Genomic DNA, 18,359 nt, shown 5'->3' with positions numbered 1-18,359 from the left:
TGACCCGCCGGGCTGTTCCTGCTGTGAGGTCATCCAGACGCTGTCCTGTGAGCCCCCTCTGGGCCCAGAGCCCTCTTGTGTTCTCCCATTTCTTCATGTTTGAGGCTGTGTGTTCCATCTGATCAGATCTACTAGTTTTCTACATTTTGGGCATCCCCTGTGATTTATCAGTCACAGATGGATCTCCTTTTGGTTTTTCAGCACAGTTATGCAATTGTGGTTATTTGTTTTTAGTCTTTTTAAAAAAAATTATTTATTTATTTGGTTGCGCTGGGTCTCAGTTGCAGCACGTGGGATCTTCGTTGCCGCGTGCAGGATCTTTAGTTGCGGCAAACGGGCTCTTAGTTGCTGGATGCAGTTAGCTCCCTGACCAGGGATCGAACCCAGGCCCCCTGCATTGGGAGCGTGGAGTCTTAATCACTGGACCACCAGGGAAGTCCCTGTTTTTAGTCTTTTATGTGGCCTGGGGATAGAAAGGGAAGGCTGCACTGTGTGCTCAGTTTATCATCTGGAAGACCCGAAAGATAAAGAAAAGCTATTTGAAATGAATTGGTTTTAGGGTTCAGAGTAGCTCTCCTTTTAGCTACTCTTTGATTGATTAAGAATCTCTCTTGAACCTAGCAGGAGATAACTGGCATTGTATTTAATGGCAAGGCTCTTGAAGAGTGAGTTCCTTTGTTGAGTATCAGAATTTTCTCTTGAAGAAAGAAACTCTAAATTTATATAATTAATGTGTTGAAGATATCCTCAGAACTCTGGAGAGAAAAATATGTTCCGTTTTCTTATTGGGAATGCCTGGAGCTCTTTTCTCAAAATTAGGACCCTCCTATACTTCCTTCCCCAGGCTATACTTTCTAGGTAGTGGAAGTGAAAATTCTCATGCAGCTGCACTCAGCATTCACTGAAGAGCTGCAATATAGTAAACCAGTGGTTTCCTGTTTTTGTAAAGTTTTATTGGAATGCAGCCATACTCATTCATGTCCATCTTGTTTAGGGCTGCATTTACTTTATAAAGGCAGATACGAGTCATTGCAACTGAGATCATTCGGTCAACAAGTCTAAAATACTTACCGTCTGGCTTCTTGGGGAGCACAAAGAAAGTGGGTTTGGATCCTCCTGAGTGTGGTGTCTGCTTGGCTCAGGAGAAAGGAAAATGTGGACTTTGAATGTAGAGGTGAGGTGGAGAGGCACAGAGCCTCCTGCCTTCATAGAGCTTGTTTTTGTTTTGGACTCATCAGATTGTCTTCTTTGATAGACCTCCTAAATCGACCTCCTGCTTTCCTTCCCACTTATCCCATTCACTGCTTCTGATCAAGCCCCTCTTTCCCGATTTACAGGGAGTCTGCACAGATCACTGATAGCTTCCTCCCTGTTTTGATATCCGTTTCTCCCCATTATAAATACGAACTGAAGCCCAGTCTCATTCCTTCCCTCTCTCGAAGATCACCACTTGTCCTGAAATTGGTGTTCATCATTCCCCTGCTCTTTCCTGTGCTTTCACTGCATCCGTATTCATCCCTGAACAATGCCTAATACTGTTCTGTGTATTTTATAACTTCCTGTAAGTGGTATACTATGTTTATTCTTCTTCACCTTGCTTTTTTGGCTTAAGATATTTGTGATCTTCCAGCCCTATTTCTTTGAATCTTAGTTTTGTCTGGCATTCCAGTGTATGGACGTACCACAGTTCATCAGTCCTTTCTACAGGCTCTTTTTTTTCCTAGTTAAGTTGACCTTTTGTTTTTATTTCTTTTTTAAATAGCTTTATTGAGATATAATTTATATACCATAAAATTCACCTGTTAAAACTATACAGTTCAGTGGTTTTTAGTATATATGCAGTGGTACAGCAATCACTGTTATCTAATTTAGAACATTTTTGTCATTCCCCAAAGAAGTGTTGTAACTGTTTTTAGTCACTTCCTATCTCCCTCACCCTTCCCCCAACCGCAGATTGAAGGTAATCTATTTCTGTCTGAAGATTTGTGTGTTCTGGATCTTGTAAATGGGATCTTTTGTGGTCTTTTGTGACTGGCTTTTACTTAGCAGAATGTTTTTGAGGTTCATCCATGACGTAGCATGTACCTGATGGGCTTTTAAGTTGTTCACAATTTTTTGTTATTACAAATGATACTTTTTATGTTATTTTTTAAGTGACTTTGCTGTTAGTAAGAGTAAAAACCAGTCTCATTGTTATCATTTACTGAAGCTCTGGCAGAAAAAGAGAAAGATAATGCTTACCACAGAAATACAACTGAGTGTTTCCAGGAGTGAGTATGGCACGGTCCTTGCCTTTGGAAGAACTCACAGTGTAGCTGGGGGTTAGAATGACAAACTAATTATAAGACCACAAAAGTGCTGCAAGTGAATAAGCAAAATTGGGAGGAAATGCAGGCAGAGCAGTTAACTTCTTGAAGGATGTGTACAAAGTGTTATAAAGTGAGTGGCATTTGATCTGAGTCTAGACCTTGGAAAATTAATAAGGTTTCAGGAAGTGGGTGTTGGTTGGGAGGAAGAAGGAGGAAGGAGCAGGGGTGTTGAGAGGTGGAAGGGCGTCTTCCAGGAACTGGGGGGATCTGGCGGCCTGAGCAGTGCTTGGCAGGACAGGGTGGGTAAGGGCTGGGCTCATTGGTCTGCACCTGCTGTGGTATCATTGGAAAAATTAGGGAAGATGAAGACACAGCCACATTTGTATTTAAACTGACAGCATAGAGGGTGGGCTGGAGACAGGAGAGTCTGGAGGTGGGGCAGCCCATATGAAGGCTGTTCCAATCTTTTGGTGAGAGGTGATGCCTGATGTTGGTAGTGGGAATGAGAGGAGATGGCGTGGAGAGGCATTTTTCAGGTTAAACTGACAGGACTTACTGGTAATGGGCGGTAAGGGAGAGAATTCTAAGATGACTCCCATGGTCTCTGTCTTGGACAACTGAGTGATTTGGGAATTTGGTAACTATCCCCCACGTAGTCAAGAGTAACTTGTTGCGATGGAATCTTTAAGGACTAAAATAGCCTATCTTATAATTTAAAGATTACTAAAAGTATTTTATTTCCAATTCAGAAATGAAGGAGGTTCATACTGAGCCTACGATGTGTCAATTTCAGACTTGAATGGTCAAACTACTATTAATTATCACTTCCTTATAGCCAAAAGAATGCAGTGGTGTAAAGATTCCTGTCGATGCCAGTAAACCTAATCCAAATGATGTGGAGTTTGATAATCTGTATTTGGATATGAATGGAATCATCCATCCCTGTACTCATCCTGAAGACAAGTACGTAACCCATTTTTGTTACTGATGTCACAAATTACAGAGGAGTACTATATGATATTACATTGTTTGCTTGTCATTGTAGACCAGCACCGAAAAACGAGGATGAAATGATGGTTGCAATCTTTGAGTACATTGACAGGCTTTTCAATATTGTAAGACCAAGACGACTTCTCTACATGGCAATAGACGGAGTGGTAAGTGCTGAACGACTTAGAGTCCCCCATTTTTGTTTTTGCTGTGTTCCCAGTGTCTAGAATGAAAGTAAGCTAAATCGTGAAAAATGTTGACTATAGTGAATTTGAGAAAGAAAGCCTCATCTTTCAGTCATTCATTCAAATGTATTTTGTGTATGTGCCTGTTTTGTGCCGCATCCCGTGAGGGGCTGGGGATGTCAGTGACTGCCCTTGCTTTGAAGGGCTCGCCACTCAAGGGACAGAGGCAGAGGTAGACGTGCAAGGTTAGTTACCCAAGGCCTTCCTCGGGCGTTAGACGGCACTTGCGGGGCCCTTGAGGGAGGGGGAGTCAGTGCTACAAGGGAGTGAGGAAATAGAGAGGAGGGGGCTTTTGTCCCATTTTTTGAAGAGTTAAGAATAATTGGAGATTGGTGGGGGCAGGGGCAGAGGAGGGAGGTGGATGTGGCCAGATGTGGGGAAGGAGGACCTTCCAGATGTCTCAGATGTGCCAGGTCACACACTTTGTGTGTCTCGGGCCACACTGACATGCTGGGGCAACTGCAGGTGTTTAGATTGGAAAGAGAAGTAGAGAGAGGGGCTTGAGAAGGCCTTTCCTGTCACACTCAGTTTGGCTTTTATCCTATAGGCAGTGAGTAGTCATCACAATAACTTCGGAGGGGACTACCTTATAATAATACCAAGTGGTTTCAGTTATAAATGACCAGCAAACTATATATCAGGGTTCAAGGAAAATTAGGGTAAATCATAACCCTAAATTTATTTAGCCATATGCACATTGATTCCCTTTCTTTTGGATTTAATAATTTTGGTGGATAATGAAATAATTTTGAAAATCTGGAAAACTTGGGTCCAAGAAGCTTAACTTTTCTGTGAGATACTATTTACTCAAAGAAAAACCTTAGCTACCTGAAAACTTAAGTTGCAGTTAAAGTGTAGTGAGGAATAAAGGGAACAGGAATATGTCCTATTTGGAGCAGATTGCAGTTCACATTAGCTAAGTTTCTTGAAGAAGCTCTTTGACTGTACTCCGTTGTGCACTTCTGCTGAATCAGGTCTAATTTATGTGCACATTCGTATGTGTATGTACATGCTCTTGTCTATAACTCATGTTTTGTTAAAATATGAATGTAGATCATAGAACCTGAAAGAGTTAGATTAGGTGGTCTCATTTTACAGGAAAGGGAACTGTTTAAAGAGAATATGAAATAACTTATTTCATGTAGGCAGGATACTTGAGAGTCCCTTCCTGCCCCAAACCCAGTTCAGTAATTGCAAAACCTTGCAGTTCAGTTCACTTCATTCAGGCTTACCCAGTGATTGAAGTTACATTTGGTTCGAGTGATTTAAGAGTACTTTTGATTAAAACCTTGCTCCTTTTCTACCTGCTGTGCCTTATTATTGACACAGAGTGATAATTATGAACCTTATTGTGGGAAATACAAAAAGGCTTTTAAGGTCTTGTGAATCCCATTTGGAGACCATCCTTCCTTTTAGTCGTGGACAAAGGGAAGGTCTTCCTGATCCTGGTTCTGTAGAAACCACTCAACTTGCTGTGTGCTGAGTCTTTGAGTAAAGTGAGCTTTCCATCTGGGGTGCCTGAAAGCGTCGTAACCCAGTGGAACTGGCCTTGGGGCATGGACCCTGCAGTATTAAGTGCTGTGGCCTCATAGGATGTTTGTCCTTTTGACATGTCACTCACTCACCTAAGTTCAGCGTTCAAGGTTCTTGGTCCAAATTTAAGCTCCCAGGAACTACTGTCTGTCATGAAAGGATTGTTTGGACATATTACTTAACTTTTCCATTTTAGCATACTATTTTTGTAAGACTAACGGATTCAAAATAATGTACAGATTTAGTTACGAACATTTGGAACAGTATTATGTCACTATGAAATACCTGTTTTCAGGCGCCACGCGCTAAAATGAACCAGCAGCGTTCAAGGAGGTTCCGAGCATCCAAAGAAGGAATGGAAGCAGCAGTAGAGAAGCAGCGAGTCAAGGAAGAAATACTGGCAAAAGGTAAAGAACATGCACCTTGAGGTTGGACTTGTTATCAGATGTATGCAGACGGGGGTAGGGGTGGAGACTTCTCCTTCCAAATAGGTACGGTTTTAATTTAATCAGGACCGCAGGATAGCCAAGGGAAGTTTACGTTCACTGTTGAGGAAAAGTAGTTAATAGAATCGTTTATTCCATTTATAAGCTTGTTCATTTCCAAACTCTATAGTAAACAGGAAACTTGGGAATAGAAGGAGGGAATTCTGGTAGGGAGAGCAAATTGTCAACTTCTATCAGGGCGAGTGCAGCCCTTCAGCTCACTTTTATATATCTGTAAACTAGAAACCCATGAAGAATGCTTCTCACTTCCTTTTTCTGTGGAGGCTGTTAGGAAGCTACAGTTCTGTAAGCATTTTCCTCAAGTCAGTCTTGGTGGCATGCTTGCTGCTTCTCCCAAGAACTCAGGTCTGGATGAGGAGGCCTGGGATGATGGGACCATGCTTCCAGGCTTTCCCCGAGTCATGCACACTCTCACTTTGGGTTGAGGCGGCAGGCACCGAGGTAATGAGGTGCCCAGGGCTCCCTCAGTTCAGGGAGGGGGTTGTGGGGTGGAATGTGGTCATCTTGGCAGTTCCTCAAAGCCCTGATGGGTTCAGAGGTGGGAGTTGGCTGAGTGTCAGAGAGGAGGACGACCAGGGCCCTGACGCCCCGGGACCGCTTCTTCCAAGACGCCTGTGGGTGCGGTGCGGTGCAGGGCGGTGCTGGCAGGGTGGCTTGTTTGGTGTTTTGTTACATGAGGCAAAATGATAGACCAGGAAAGCCACGATTATTGGTTCAGGATGTTGCATTTGGCAAGTGGAAAAAGAGACATAGTGTAGTTGGCTGAGGCTTATAATTACACTGCCTTTAATGTTATTTTAATTTGCTGGAAGTGTGCAAGTATGTGAGTATTTTAGCTGCAGCTTGTAATTAATACTCTAAAACCTGTTTATATTTATAACAGGTTGTCTTTGCTTTTAGAGATGTCTTCTTTCTTGAAGATGTTATAAAATATATTTGTGTCTTGAGAAAAAGCTAATCAGTGACATAGAGGAAACAATAGGATTTCTAAATCCCTCTAGGTGATATAAAGCTCTGATAAACTCAGCATTTTAACTTTGTTTTTCTAAGGCCCCTTCATCTTAAGAACTGTTAGTAGGATCAGAGCCCCTAACCTCTGTGTGTGTGTGTGTGTGTGTGTGTGTGTGTGTGTGTTTGTGTGTGTGTGTTCTGCTGCCAGGGGCATTAGGAAGAATGTCATAATTTTTATATTTTTATGTAACAATATAGTATCTTTTGTGTACCATGTATTGTTTGACAGTCACGTTAAAGCTTTAAATTTGAGGAGAGGAATCTTATTTTCTTCAGGAAGGGGGATCATTGTTCCTCAGGTGACAACGCTTCTCCTTCTTTTGTATTTCAACTTATTGTTTTTGTTGTTCTGGCCTACTGTTGAATAGTTACCTCACTGTTTATGGGGAGAACAAAGCATTGCCCCTTTTTCTCTAGGTGGCTTTCTTCCTCCAGAAGAAATAAAGGAAAGATTTGACAGCAACTGCATTACACCAGTAAGTAGTCTCATACTTTGCTAGTTATTGCTAACTCTTAAATGATAGGTTAATTTATTTCCTTCTATCATTTTAGGGAACTGAGTTCATGGACAATCTTGCTAAATGCCTTCGCTATTACATAGCTGATCGTTTAAATAATGACCCAGGGTGGAAAAATTTGACAGTAAGTTTCATATTTTTATACTTCAAAAAGATTAAGGTGACGATTTGAGGCTATCCTTTGATACGACTGATATTATTTGTCCTTTTCCCCCCATAAAATACTGGTTGGCTGTTAGAGGAAAGAGAAGCTTCCAGGGTTATTAGAGATGGGGTGCCTTGCACGGTCCAGTTAGAGACAGCTGATTTTCTCTCAGTGCCAATTTCGTACTCTTATCATCACTGCGAAGCCATAAGATGGGACTCATGATTTAAAATACATATATATGAAAGTCATTTCTGTTATTAGAAATCAAAATACAGCAAGATTAAAGTCATGGGACTGCCTCTAAAGAATGGCTGTGTTCTCCTGAGAATTTAAGCAAAACTTTTATATAATAAAAATTATAATAAGCTTGTTTCCCTATTAATTAGATATGGTACATTAATTTAATGGATATCTCTTACTGATTACTCTCAGGGCTTATATCGTTCGGTGCGGTATACTTGAGTAGCAGTGAGAAGAGTAGAAACTTGTGAACTGAATCTGTTTTTCAAATGGCTAAGTTTGACACAAACATTTCATTTCTTTCTATTCCAAGTAGTAAGTTTACCGATGAAATAATTTCGATGTCTAACACATGCACACCTAATTAAGAAAAATTTCCAATTAGTAACACTATCTTAATAGAATTATCCCAGTTTATTTTAAGACATTCATTTCTGTTGATTTTTGTGCTGGAAAACTGGGCGTGAGCTACAAATGTTAAAAACTGTTTTTTATAGGTTATTTTATCTGATGCTAGTGCTCCTGGTGAAGGGGAACATAAAATCATGGATTACATTAGAAGACAAAGAGGTAAAATTCACTTATAAATATTTGATTATATGTTCCATTTTAAAAAAGACAAGCCATTGTATAGAAAATATTTGGTAAAATGTGATATTCCTATAGTATAAAATGTATTTACTTAAATATAATATATATTTCCCTTCTCTCTAGCCCAGCCTAACCACGACCCAAACACTCATCATTGCTTATGTGGAGCAGATGGTAAGTTTCTTCTTTGGGATCTGAGTCTCTTGGATTAAACCATAGCAAGTGGATGGGTTGGTGTGTAGTAATGGATTATTTGTGGTTGCCTGGAAATTCTAAAATGCCTTGCTTATTTTATGTGTGAGGGGGAACTAGTATAGAGTTGTTGTTCAATCTGTGATTAACATTCACCTATCTTGAATTTTTGTTGTTGTTGTTACATTTTTTCAACTTTTTAATATGGCCACACATATCTTTAAAATGGAATGTTTCCAAGTGTTGACTCCTGAGTGGTAGTTAGATTCTAGGCCCACATTTCTGTAGGAGATCTTGTTGGCCTCTAGGAAGTTTTAGGCTTTTTGGCTTTGCTGCCTCTGTGTGCTCATTTGGGCTTTTCTTTGCGTTGGTGTCTTGTGTTATGATAATGTCTTGCCTTTGGTTACGGGGTAAGGGTCTTCTAGAGCACTCACTGTTTGCTGTTTTGTTGTTGTTGATTGATAGCTGATCTCATTATGCTCGGCCTTGCTACACATGAGCCCAACTTTACCATTATCAGAGAAGAATTCAAACCAAACAAACCCAAACCCTGTGGTCTTTGTAATCAGTTTGGACATGAGGTCAAAGACTGTGAAGGTTTGCCGAGAGAAAAGAAGGGAAAGGTAAGAACTTCGAGATGGTAGTAGCCTCATTTAAAATTTCTTAATTTTATTTTTTATTGTGATAAAATATTGATATATGTCAATACAACAGAAAATACACCTTTTTAACCACGTTTAAATGTACAGTGCGATGGCATTAAGTATATTTAGGTTGCCTCATTTTAAAAATGGATAAAGAGAAGACAGTGGTTGATTAGATTTTTACCTACTTGCTCCGTTACCCCTCATAGAGATGTATCTTTCAAAGCTCTTTAAAGTAAACACAAATTCACAACCACGCATGAACTCATCCTTTCTACTCCCCACTTTCCTAACACAGCTTGTATCTACATGAGGCTGAGGTCATATAGGTAATAATGCCCATTGCACTTGATTTGTTTGTAGAAGTTATTTGTCTCAAATGGTTATTCTTCTTAAAAGGAACTATAAATCAGGTATGTTAAACTTCTTGGTATTTTTTTTAACGGCATATGTATTTTACTTTATTTAGTTTTTTAAAAAAATTATTTATTTATTTTATTTATTTATTTTTGGCTGTGTCGGGTCTTAGTTGTGGCACACGGGATTTTTCTGTTGCGGCGCGGGCTCTTCGTTGCAGCACTTGGGCTTCTCTGTAGTTGTGGCGTGTGGGCTCTGTGGTTTGCAGCATGCAGGCTTTCTAATTGAGGCGCGCGGGCTCAGTTGCCCTGCGGCATGTGGGATCTTAGTTTCCCGCCCAGGGATTGAACCCGCGTCCCCTGCATTGGGAGGCAGATTCTTTACCACTGGACCACCAGGGAAGTCCCCTTGGTACTTACTTTTAAGTTACTCCTGGTTTCTACATATTCTGGGTTCCCTTGATTATATCCATTCTCCTTTAAAGGGGTTTCTGTTTTAAGAATATGGTACCTCTTTAAAAGACATGTTGAGTGAAAAAAGCAGGTAAGAAGTATACGTATTCACAGAGAAAGATGAGGCATATGCATTAAAATGTTAATATTGGTTGGGTGGAGGTCAAGGTTTGGCAAACTGCAGCTCTCCAGATTTGACGTATGCTAAGAGGGTTTTTTTCGGTTTTTCAAGAGTTGTAAAAACAAAACAAAACATGAAAGAATATGCAACAGAGACCATATACGTCCCGCTCCCCAGGCTAAAATATTTAGTGTCTGGCCCTTCGCAAAAAACGTTGGCCAATCCCTGGTCTAGGTCTGATTGAGGTTATGGGTAATTTTTATTTTTAAAATGGTTTGGTGAGTTCTTTTTTATTTAATACTTGTAATATTGAAGTGGGTCTTGCTTTAGAAAAAGCCATAATGTTTGTGTGGGTGGAGAAAATTCCAGGGTTCAGAGTAGATGTGTTGAGTCTTCATCCCCTTTCTTGCAGCACGATGAACTGGCAGACAGTCTTCCTTGTGCAGAAGGAGAGTTTATCTTCCTTCGTCTCAGTGTTCTTCGTGAGGTATGTAGCAGTGACCCTTGGCATCGGTCCGCTAAACCAGGGTGCCTTTTCATGGCTTTAATGGCAACGTTCCTTCTTGGTTGCAGTATTTGGAAAGAGAGCTCACCATGGCCAGCCTGCCGTTCACATTTGATGTTGAGAGGAGCATTGATGACTGGGTCTTCATGTGCTTCTTTGTGGGAAATGACTTCCTTCCTCACCTGCCGTCCTTAGAGATTAGGTATGTGTGTTTGTGTCAGTCTTCAAACTGTTGTTTTAGCCTTCTTGCCTTTACAGTGCACGCTGGTCCTAATGCATAATGTTTGTTTCCTGGTGGCAGGGAAGGTGCAATTGACCGTTTGGTTAACATATACAAAAATGTGGTACACAAAACTGGGGTAAGTTCACTCTTGAATAATTTCAAAACAGAAGTATTTGCTTTTATAAGAAGATCATTTTACATGTATTTTATCACTTACAGGGTTACCTTACAGAAAGTGGTTATGTCAATCTGCAGAGAGTACAGATGATCATGTTAGCAGTTGGTGAAGTTGAGGATAGCATTTTTAAAAAGAGAAAGGATGATGAGGTAAAGTGTTTCTATTGCAGTAGCTAAATTGCTCCTGTCTCTAATAGGCTGTGATGATCCTGTGATTGTCCTTTTAACCTCTTTGAGTGCGCTGTTAAATCATTGTAGTGTATCAAACACCAATGTAATCACGAGTGGTCAGTGCTTTGATGATTTTATAAAGGCTGTGATGCTTGCTGTGTGGAACTATGTACTGCACCTTGTGTGAGTTGCATTGTAATTTCTTCTCTCTTAATCTTAATTAAGGTATAAATCCAAACACTTGTCTAATCAATAGGACATGAAATGAGGGTTCCAAAGCTAGAAGAATGCTGGAATTGAACTAGTGTGTTTTATAGGCACTATTTATGCTCTGGACCTAAGAACTCTGTACTCTGGTGGCAGAGTATAGGGGGTCTGGGTGGGATTACATCAGTCAAGGTAGGTGGTTGCAGCTCTGTGTAAGAAATGTAGACATAAAAAAAGGAAAAGTCACAAAGCACTCGGGAATTAGTTACCTGTGATAGGGTGAGTGCTTAGGTGAGAAGTCCAGGTTTCTGGCTGGGGTAGTTGGGAGTTCGCTGGTGCCATTCACCAAGGTAGCAAGCCCCAGGGGTAGAGCAGGATGGGGTGGGGATAAGGTAGAAGTGAGTTTCATTTTGGAGGTACTGAGTTTGAGGGGCCACAGGACACCTGAGAGGAGAAAAGTCCATGAACCAATCAGATGGATATATGTGGAGCGCAGGTCATAAGTCTTTTGAAAGGAGATTTGAGAACCATTGGCATGTGGGAGATACCTCCCATCATGAGTGTGAACTTGATGTCCCTGGAAGCTCATATAGAGTGAAAGTGCCTCCATCAGGAACCTTGAGGAGTGTGGACGTTTAAGGAGAAGGCGGGGCCAGGGGAGGAGGTCCCTAGAGAGAGGAGAAGCCGTCGGTGCTGCCTGAGGTGTCAGAGCGGGATGGACAGGCCCCTAGTCTTCAGCCAGGGCTTGAGATGCCCTCGGGAGCTGAGGGCTGGAGGGGCAGCAGCCTGGAGGCCGAGTGGGCTGGAGGATGACGGGGGGGGGAGTCACCAAGGAGGCCAGCAGCGGGTGAAATGAGCAGAGGGAACGTGGAGGAAATCCCTTAGAGACTGATTTTCTAAAAGTCATATGGCTCTTGTGAGCAAATAGCAACATAATATCACTGCCTTGCTTCACGATTTCCTAACAGATTAAAACATGTCATTGTCTCTGACAAGATTTTATGTTTTCTTCATTTTTGTGTACTGTAGCTAGTGGCCTCTTCTTTAGAACTTTGGGTACCATTTTGTGTAACAGTGAGTGGACTGTAGGCATTCTTTCAAAAGCCTTTGGTATTTGATAATCTTCACATGTAAAATTCAAATAACTAACTTTGGGATATCAAATATCTACCAGAACAGCTGTTTTTAACTAAGTCTTCAACAATTACAGTGGCTCCACTTGAACTGCTGCCATTTTGCTTAAGAAATAACCTATGTATACTGTGTACTACTTGGTATAAAAATCTCATGTTAGACAAGTCCTTTTATGTGGCTTTAGCAGACTCTGTACTATTAAATATTGATGGTATTTGGCATTAGAATGGGATGTATAGGATTTGATAGATTGCAGAGTGCTTCAGATTTAAGTATGTCATGTGGTTTCCAGCTGGCCTGGCAGAGAGGGCATTTTACAGCTTTGGATCTTTTTTGGTGTCCTTGACATCATATGATATCTGTTAGCATGGTTGGGCATTGGGGAAATTAATGAAGCCTCGGAAATTCAATATAAAAGTATCTGGCTCACTTGGTGGGGAAGTATCTGGGAAATTCAGTATAAAAGTATCTAGGGAAGTGTGTCCACGGCTTTTGACAGATTTCCAAAGGAATTCATAGCACACAAAAAGATTAAAGGTCAGTAAGGTCCATCCAGGTGGACCTGTTCTGCTTACGTAGCCACCTCCCTTAAAAATAGCAAAATAGATAGTAGAATGGGAATACATCAATATTTGTTATTAAAATTGAACAGTTAGGTCAGAAGTGTATAGTTTTTATTTAATGAGTTTTGATGTTTGCCTTTCATCTTGCAAATGTTCATTTATTCAGCAAATATTTCTTGTTTACCGTGTGCCAGGTAGTATTCTGAGTGCTACTGATACAACAAAAAATGAAACAAAAAAGCAGACGAAATTTCTGACCTCATGGAGCTAACATTCTTCTGGGGTAAATGGAAAATCAAGACAAAAACGAAGTGTAGTGTGCAGGGTGTTAGAGAGTGCTAAGTGCCATGAAGGAAACTAAAGCAGGGGAGGAAGTGTCTGGGGGGGTTGCAACCCTAGAAAAGGTGGCTGGAGAAGGCCTCACTGACGGATGGTTTTGAGGAAAGACCTGAAGGATGTGAGGGAGTGAGCCATGCAGATGTGTGTGGAAAGAGCATTTCAGACAGGGAATAGCCCGTGCGAAGGCTCTAGGGCAGGAGCATACACAGGATGTTGAGAACAGCGAGGAACCAGGAGCCACTGTGGTGGGAGCAGAGGAAGCAAAGGGAAGCGAGCAGGAGAAGAGGTCAGAAAGACGATGGATCCGGTAGAGCCCTCTAGGTCATTAACAGGACTTCAGCTTTCAGTCTGCATCATTTAAGCATAAAAGTGACAAAGATCTGACACGTACTGTAAAGCCATCACTCTAGCTGCTGTATGGAGGTAAAGGCAGAAGCAGCGAGCCCAGTTAAGAGACTCCTTTGCAATAATCCAGGGGAGCCAGCATGGTGGCAGTGAAGGTGAGAATAGGTGGCTGGATTCTGAATGTGTGTTGAAGCAGGAACCAATGGGGGATGAAATCCTAGGTGTGAGAGAAGGAAAGGTGTCAAGAATGACTCTAAGGCATTTTTTCTGAGCAGATGAAAGACGGTCTGGTCTGAGCAGCTGTGATGAGACGACTGGGAGGTGCAGGGCTGGGGGTGGGGTTCTGTTTTGGACACATCAAGCTTGAGATGTGCGGGTGGGGGTGTTGAGTTGGGAGAGGCTCTGGCTGGAGAGTCATGAGATGAGAGGATTCCTTCTGTGAGCGCAGGGAAGTGGGGAGGTCCAAGTATTGGGCCCGGAGGGGTGCCAGCGTTACAGGGACAGTGTGGGGGCTGGGGGGCTGTTGAGTGAAGGCAGCAGCAGGAGTGAAGGAACCAGGTGAGTGTGGTGTCCTGGCAGCCCAGTGCAGAGGGCACCATTCCAGAAGGAGGAGTCGTGGTCAGATAAGAGACGTTTCCTTAACGACAGGGGCAAAGCTTCATCAGAGAAGTGGGTGGTGTTCACGTCTTAGGAGGTTTTCAGGAGTAGGTCACCATGTATCCAGCATTCAGCCCCTCCTGCAGAAAGCACAAAGCTCACATCTCGTTAGGTGTCCTCTTGCAGGTGGCAGTACTCCTTGGAGGGGTGGAAGTGCTGCGAGTAGGGTGACAGTCAGTATAGTACCTGCCGTGGTCACCTTAGCTGTCGTTTCAGTGCCTGGACACTCAACAGAAATGCAGGCGTGGGAGGAGTGCTTTCTGGGGAAAGGGGGCCTTTGAATGGCTCACTTGGTGGGGAGCAAGGTCAACTCTAAATCCTGTCTAGTTGAAACCATGGCTACATTTTGAAAATGAGAGGAGGGAAGAATCAAGGCAGACTGGACACTTTCCTGTGAATTAAACTGGCCCAGAATAAGCAGTATAGACATCTGAATTTTCTTCCTTCTTTCATTAGGTCGACTTGTTGCAATCTTGGTGGGTAGTGTTTGCATAGAGCCCCGCTGCTCTCTTTACCCACTTGTGCCACACATGTGACAGGGTTAGAAACTGTCCAGCCCTTTTTAGGTAATAGAGGCCCATTATTAAATTGTCGTGTTGATTTTTTTTTAATTGTCATCTTGATTATTAACTATCTTCAGCTACAACTTAAAGAATTGTTTTCTTACTTATGTGTATCTTCTCCATTATTGGCAGCCTGTTCACTCCAGGGAAAAACCAAGGGTCCTTGTCATGACTCTTGCATTCTTTCCTGAAATGATGTTAAAAACTACCTGAAAAAAAAATTGAGGAACATTTTAAATTGTATCTAAACTCAATTTAGAATGCTCTCTATCCATCTGCAGTTCTGATAAGCAGCACTTTGAACATACAGTCCATTGCCTGATTTAATTATGTACCTAGGTTTCTGGGGTCTTCCTTTAAAACTTTAATTGTCTCCCGAATCATTCCTGGTAATGTTTAACTCTTACATTTTTGTGTAATTATTTGACAGAATATGTGGATTTTATACTTTTAGGACAGTTTTAGAAGACGACAGAAAGAAAAAAGAAAGAGAATGAAGGTGAGTTTTAGCTAATATCATAAGACTGGCAATGGTATCAGTTTACGATTTAGGAGGAAGATGTTCATTATAATAGCTGTTTATTCCTTACCGGCTGGGAGTTGGTTAGGGACGTGGCGCCCACCCAGCTGCCTTCCTACCTGGTATTGATTTTAAAGAAGTCCTTTCTAAGCTCTCTGGAGTCTGAAGGGAAACACTTGATGGGCAGGAAGAGGCAGGTTGCATTTAGCTGTTTAAGAGTTTTTTTTACAATAATCAGATATTGTTTTTGTAATAAAAGCAGTCAACCCTTTGTTTCCCCTTACAAGTCACTATACTCTGTCTATATCTTTGTCAGGTTAATCTTCCTAGAACAAGATACCCGTAGCTTTGTTGTTTCTCTGCTCGGAAATCACCAGTGACTCCTTAGTCCCCTCAGAATCCAGTTCTCTCTCAGTCTGCCTTGCAGAGCGCACCGTGGTCTGGTTGAATTCCGGCCGCCAGCTCTTCCCCTGCTGTCCTCTAAATACACCATGTCGCTCCTGACCCAGAGCCTTGCCCCCCTTTGGCTCCTCCAGAAGGTCCCTACTTCCAGCCCTGCACACCTTGCCTTCTCCACGGCCTCCCTTGCTGCCTCTGCTTGTGGTCCAGGTTGAGCAGTCCTTTCCTTTATCTCTGGTGAATCTTGTCTTCCTTCCTGGGTTTTAAATTCATGGAGTTGAGGGACTGCCTCTTATTACCATATTTTATTGGATTTGAGCAATTTCAGGAACCTAGAAGGGAGAAGAGTAATTTATTGTTGCAGGTAGTTGCCAACCACTTAGATTGGGAGGAGCATATTTGGTTTCTACTTTATTTTTTTTCCTTTTTTTTAATTAATTTTTTAAAATTGAGGTATATTTGATGTATAATATTATATAATCAGGTGATTAGAGTATATTATATACAGTATAGTATATATAATATTGATTCAGTTTTTAAAGGTTATATTCTATTTACAGTTATTATAAAATATTGGCCATATTCCCTGTGTTGTACAATATATCCTTGTAGCTTATTTATTTTATATATAATAGTTTGTACCATATATTATTATTTCCTTTCAGTCAATATCTGTTTTTAAAACATCTGTTTTATCAGTCAGCCACAACCGTCACCTAGTATAGCTATAGTCATAGCTGTAATTAATTGGCAATAAAGAATTAAATTCTAGCAAGGTGAAGGGTAAATAAAAGCTGTATTTCCTGAGTAGAAATCAAACTCTTGACTTATTTTTTTTTTTACCATTAAGGTAAATGTTATAGTTATTTATTATTTGTTATTTTTATTTGCCTAAAATTATGTCTTGAATGTGTTCAGAAATTGTGAGTAAACGTAGTAGAACAGCCTAATGAGACTTGAATAGTTCCACAGGGAGGAACTGCAAGTGACGGGCATTCTCAAACTCTACGTGTATATACCAGAACAGTGAATTATATGTACTTTTAGAGCAAAGTTACTATTACAAACTGTTGTTTACAGGGTAAATTACCATTATATCAAAGTGTAGACAACCCTGTAATGTTAACAGAAATCCATTTTGTCTTTTAAGTGCTTACAGTGGGAACTCTTTCTATTGCCCTCTTTTCTTCCTGTCATCTAACTGTGTTGTGATTTAATTTTAATTTCTACATTCATTTATTTCCATGTATGTTAGAGAGATCAACCTTCTTTCTCTCCTGGTGGAATATTAACCCCTCATGCCCTTGGTTCAAGAAACTCACCAGGATCTCAAGTAGCCCATAATCCGAGACAAGCAGCCTATGAAATGAGGATGCAGAATAACTCTGTAAGTGACTCACTTTTATGTAGCTTTGGAGGGTGGTGACTTACCAGATGCCCCTGTAGTTGTGTGTGAATTTGATCATTTAGCCTGGGGTTGTTTTGTTTTATAGTTTTTCTCAATTTCTTTTGCCTTGAGAGATATTTTTAATTCTATTACATTCTTTATCAATATGAAAATATCTAAATGATGTGAAAGGAAAGAAAATGCATGTAAATACAGATGGCTAAGTGGCTGCAGTGTCTCTGTAATGCACATGGGCCGCAGTGCTTCCCTCTTCCCCCAAAGGTACAGTGGTGATGGTGCTAGAAGCATGAGGGGACATCCAAATGTCTCACGTCTCTGGCGTGAGAGACGAGGGAGGGTTTTGCTGCCTGATTTCCCCTTTCCTTCCAGGGATCAGTTATGGGCATTTTGCAGAATGGTATTCCTCAGTCTGTTAAATACAGGTACTCCTTACTGCCTAAGCTTCACTCTCCAGCTCAGTCATAGAATAGATCTGAGTATGTGTTTTAAGGTAGCTCTCACTACCGAACTCAGAACGGATTTGCCTCATGGTATCCCTCCTTATTTGAACTTTGTAATCTAAGCTGCGTGAGCAGATCATTTCAGCCAGCAAGCCTTTACTCTGTGCATTAGCTTCCTGTTGTATTGACAAAAGACCAAGAGCTCAGAGCACGTGGCAAGACAGCAAGCAGGGGTGAGGGAATAGACCATGAACTAACGCACACATACAGCAGATAAAGCTATTGCTTATTTCAGGCTAGTAGGCATGAGAGAGAGAGAGTTTTGTAAAGGGAGAAAAGATACTATGTAAACTTTTACTATGATAGATGCAAGGAAATTGCATAAGTTTGGATATTTAAGTTTTATTTTTCTATTAGTTATCCTATTGATGATAAAATCCCTTATTATAGCGCAATCCTATACGTAGAAATTTTGCCATATCAAGAGACTGATTGAATTTATATTCCCATAAATTCACAATTAGAAGTTTTAGGACCTTAGATTTGGAATTTGAGAAATGAGGTTTTGCATCTCCCAAGAGAAGAAGACTGCCTTTCTATTGTGTTTTTTTTTGTTCTGTTTGATTTCTGTTTTCTTTTTCTTTTTTTAATTTTTATTTTATACTGGAGTATAGTTGATTAACAATGTTCTGGGACTTCCCTGGTGGCACCAGGGAAGAATCCGCCTACCAATGCAGGGGACACAGTTTTGAGCCCTGGTCCGGGAAGATCCCATATGCTGCAGAGCAACTAAGCCCGTGTGCCGCAACGGCTGAGCCTGTGCTCTAGAGCCCCTGAGCCACAACTACGGA

At 41.2% G+C, this 18,359-nt stretch overlaps 1 protein-coding gene across 1 annotated transcript in view; it reads left to right on the top strand.

Annotated features, from left to right (window-relative positions):
- Positions 1-18,359, top strand: part of XRN2 (5'-3' exoribonuclease 2) — a 78,605-nt gene that overhangs the window by 14,433 nt on the left and 45,813 nt on the right. Inside the window, exons 2-15 of the mRNA XM_036826377.1 lie at positions 3,145-3,272; positions 3,355-3,466; positions 5,373-5,484; positions 7,012-7,070; positions 7,147-7,236; positions 7,998-8,070; positions 8,215-8,265; positions 8,749-8,906; positions 10,270-10,344; positions 10,431-10,564; positions 10,664-10,721; positions 10,805-10,912; positions 15,196-15,240; positions 16,916-17,047. Coding sequence (XP_036682272.1) covers positions 3,145-3,272; positions 3,355-3,466; positions 5,373-5,484; positions 7,012-7,070; positions 7,147-7,236; positions 7,998-8,070; positions 8,215-8,265; positions 8,749-8,906; positions 10,270-10,344; positions 10,431-10,564; positions 10,664-10,721; positions 10,805-10,912; positions 15,196-15,240; positions 16,916-17,047 — 1,335 coding nt within the window. The remainder of the gene's footprint in view (positions 1-3,144; positions 3,273-3,354; positions 3,467-5,372; positions 5,485-7,011; positions 7,071-7,146; positions 7,237-7,997; positions 8,071-8,214; positions 8,266-8,748; positions 8,907-10,269; positions 10,345-10,430; positions 10,565-10,663; positions 10,722-10,804; positions 10,913-15,195; positions 15,241-16,915; positions 17,048-18,359) is intronic.

The sequence above is a fragment of the Balaenoptera musculus genome, chromosome 15 (genome assembly GCF_009873245.2).
Source record: "Balaenoptera musculus isolate JJ_BM4_2016_0621 chromosome 15, mBalMus1.pri.v3, whole genome shotgun sequence".
Taxonomy (NCBI): domain Eukaryota; kingdom Metazoa; phylum Chordata; class Mammalia; order Artiodactyla; family Balaenopteridae; genus Balaenoptera; species Balaenoptera musculus.
This window is presented reverse-complemented; position numbering and strand designations above follow the sequence as displayed.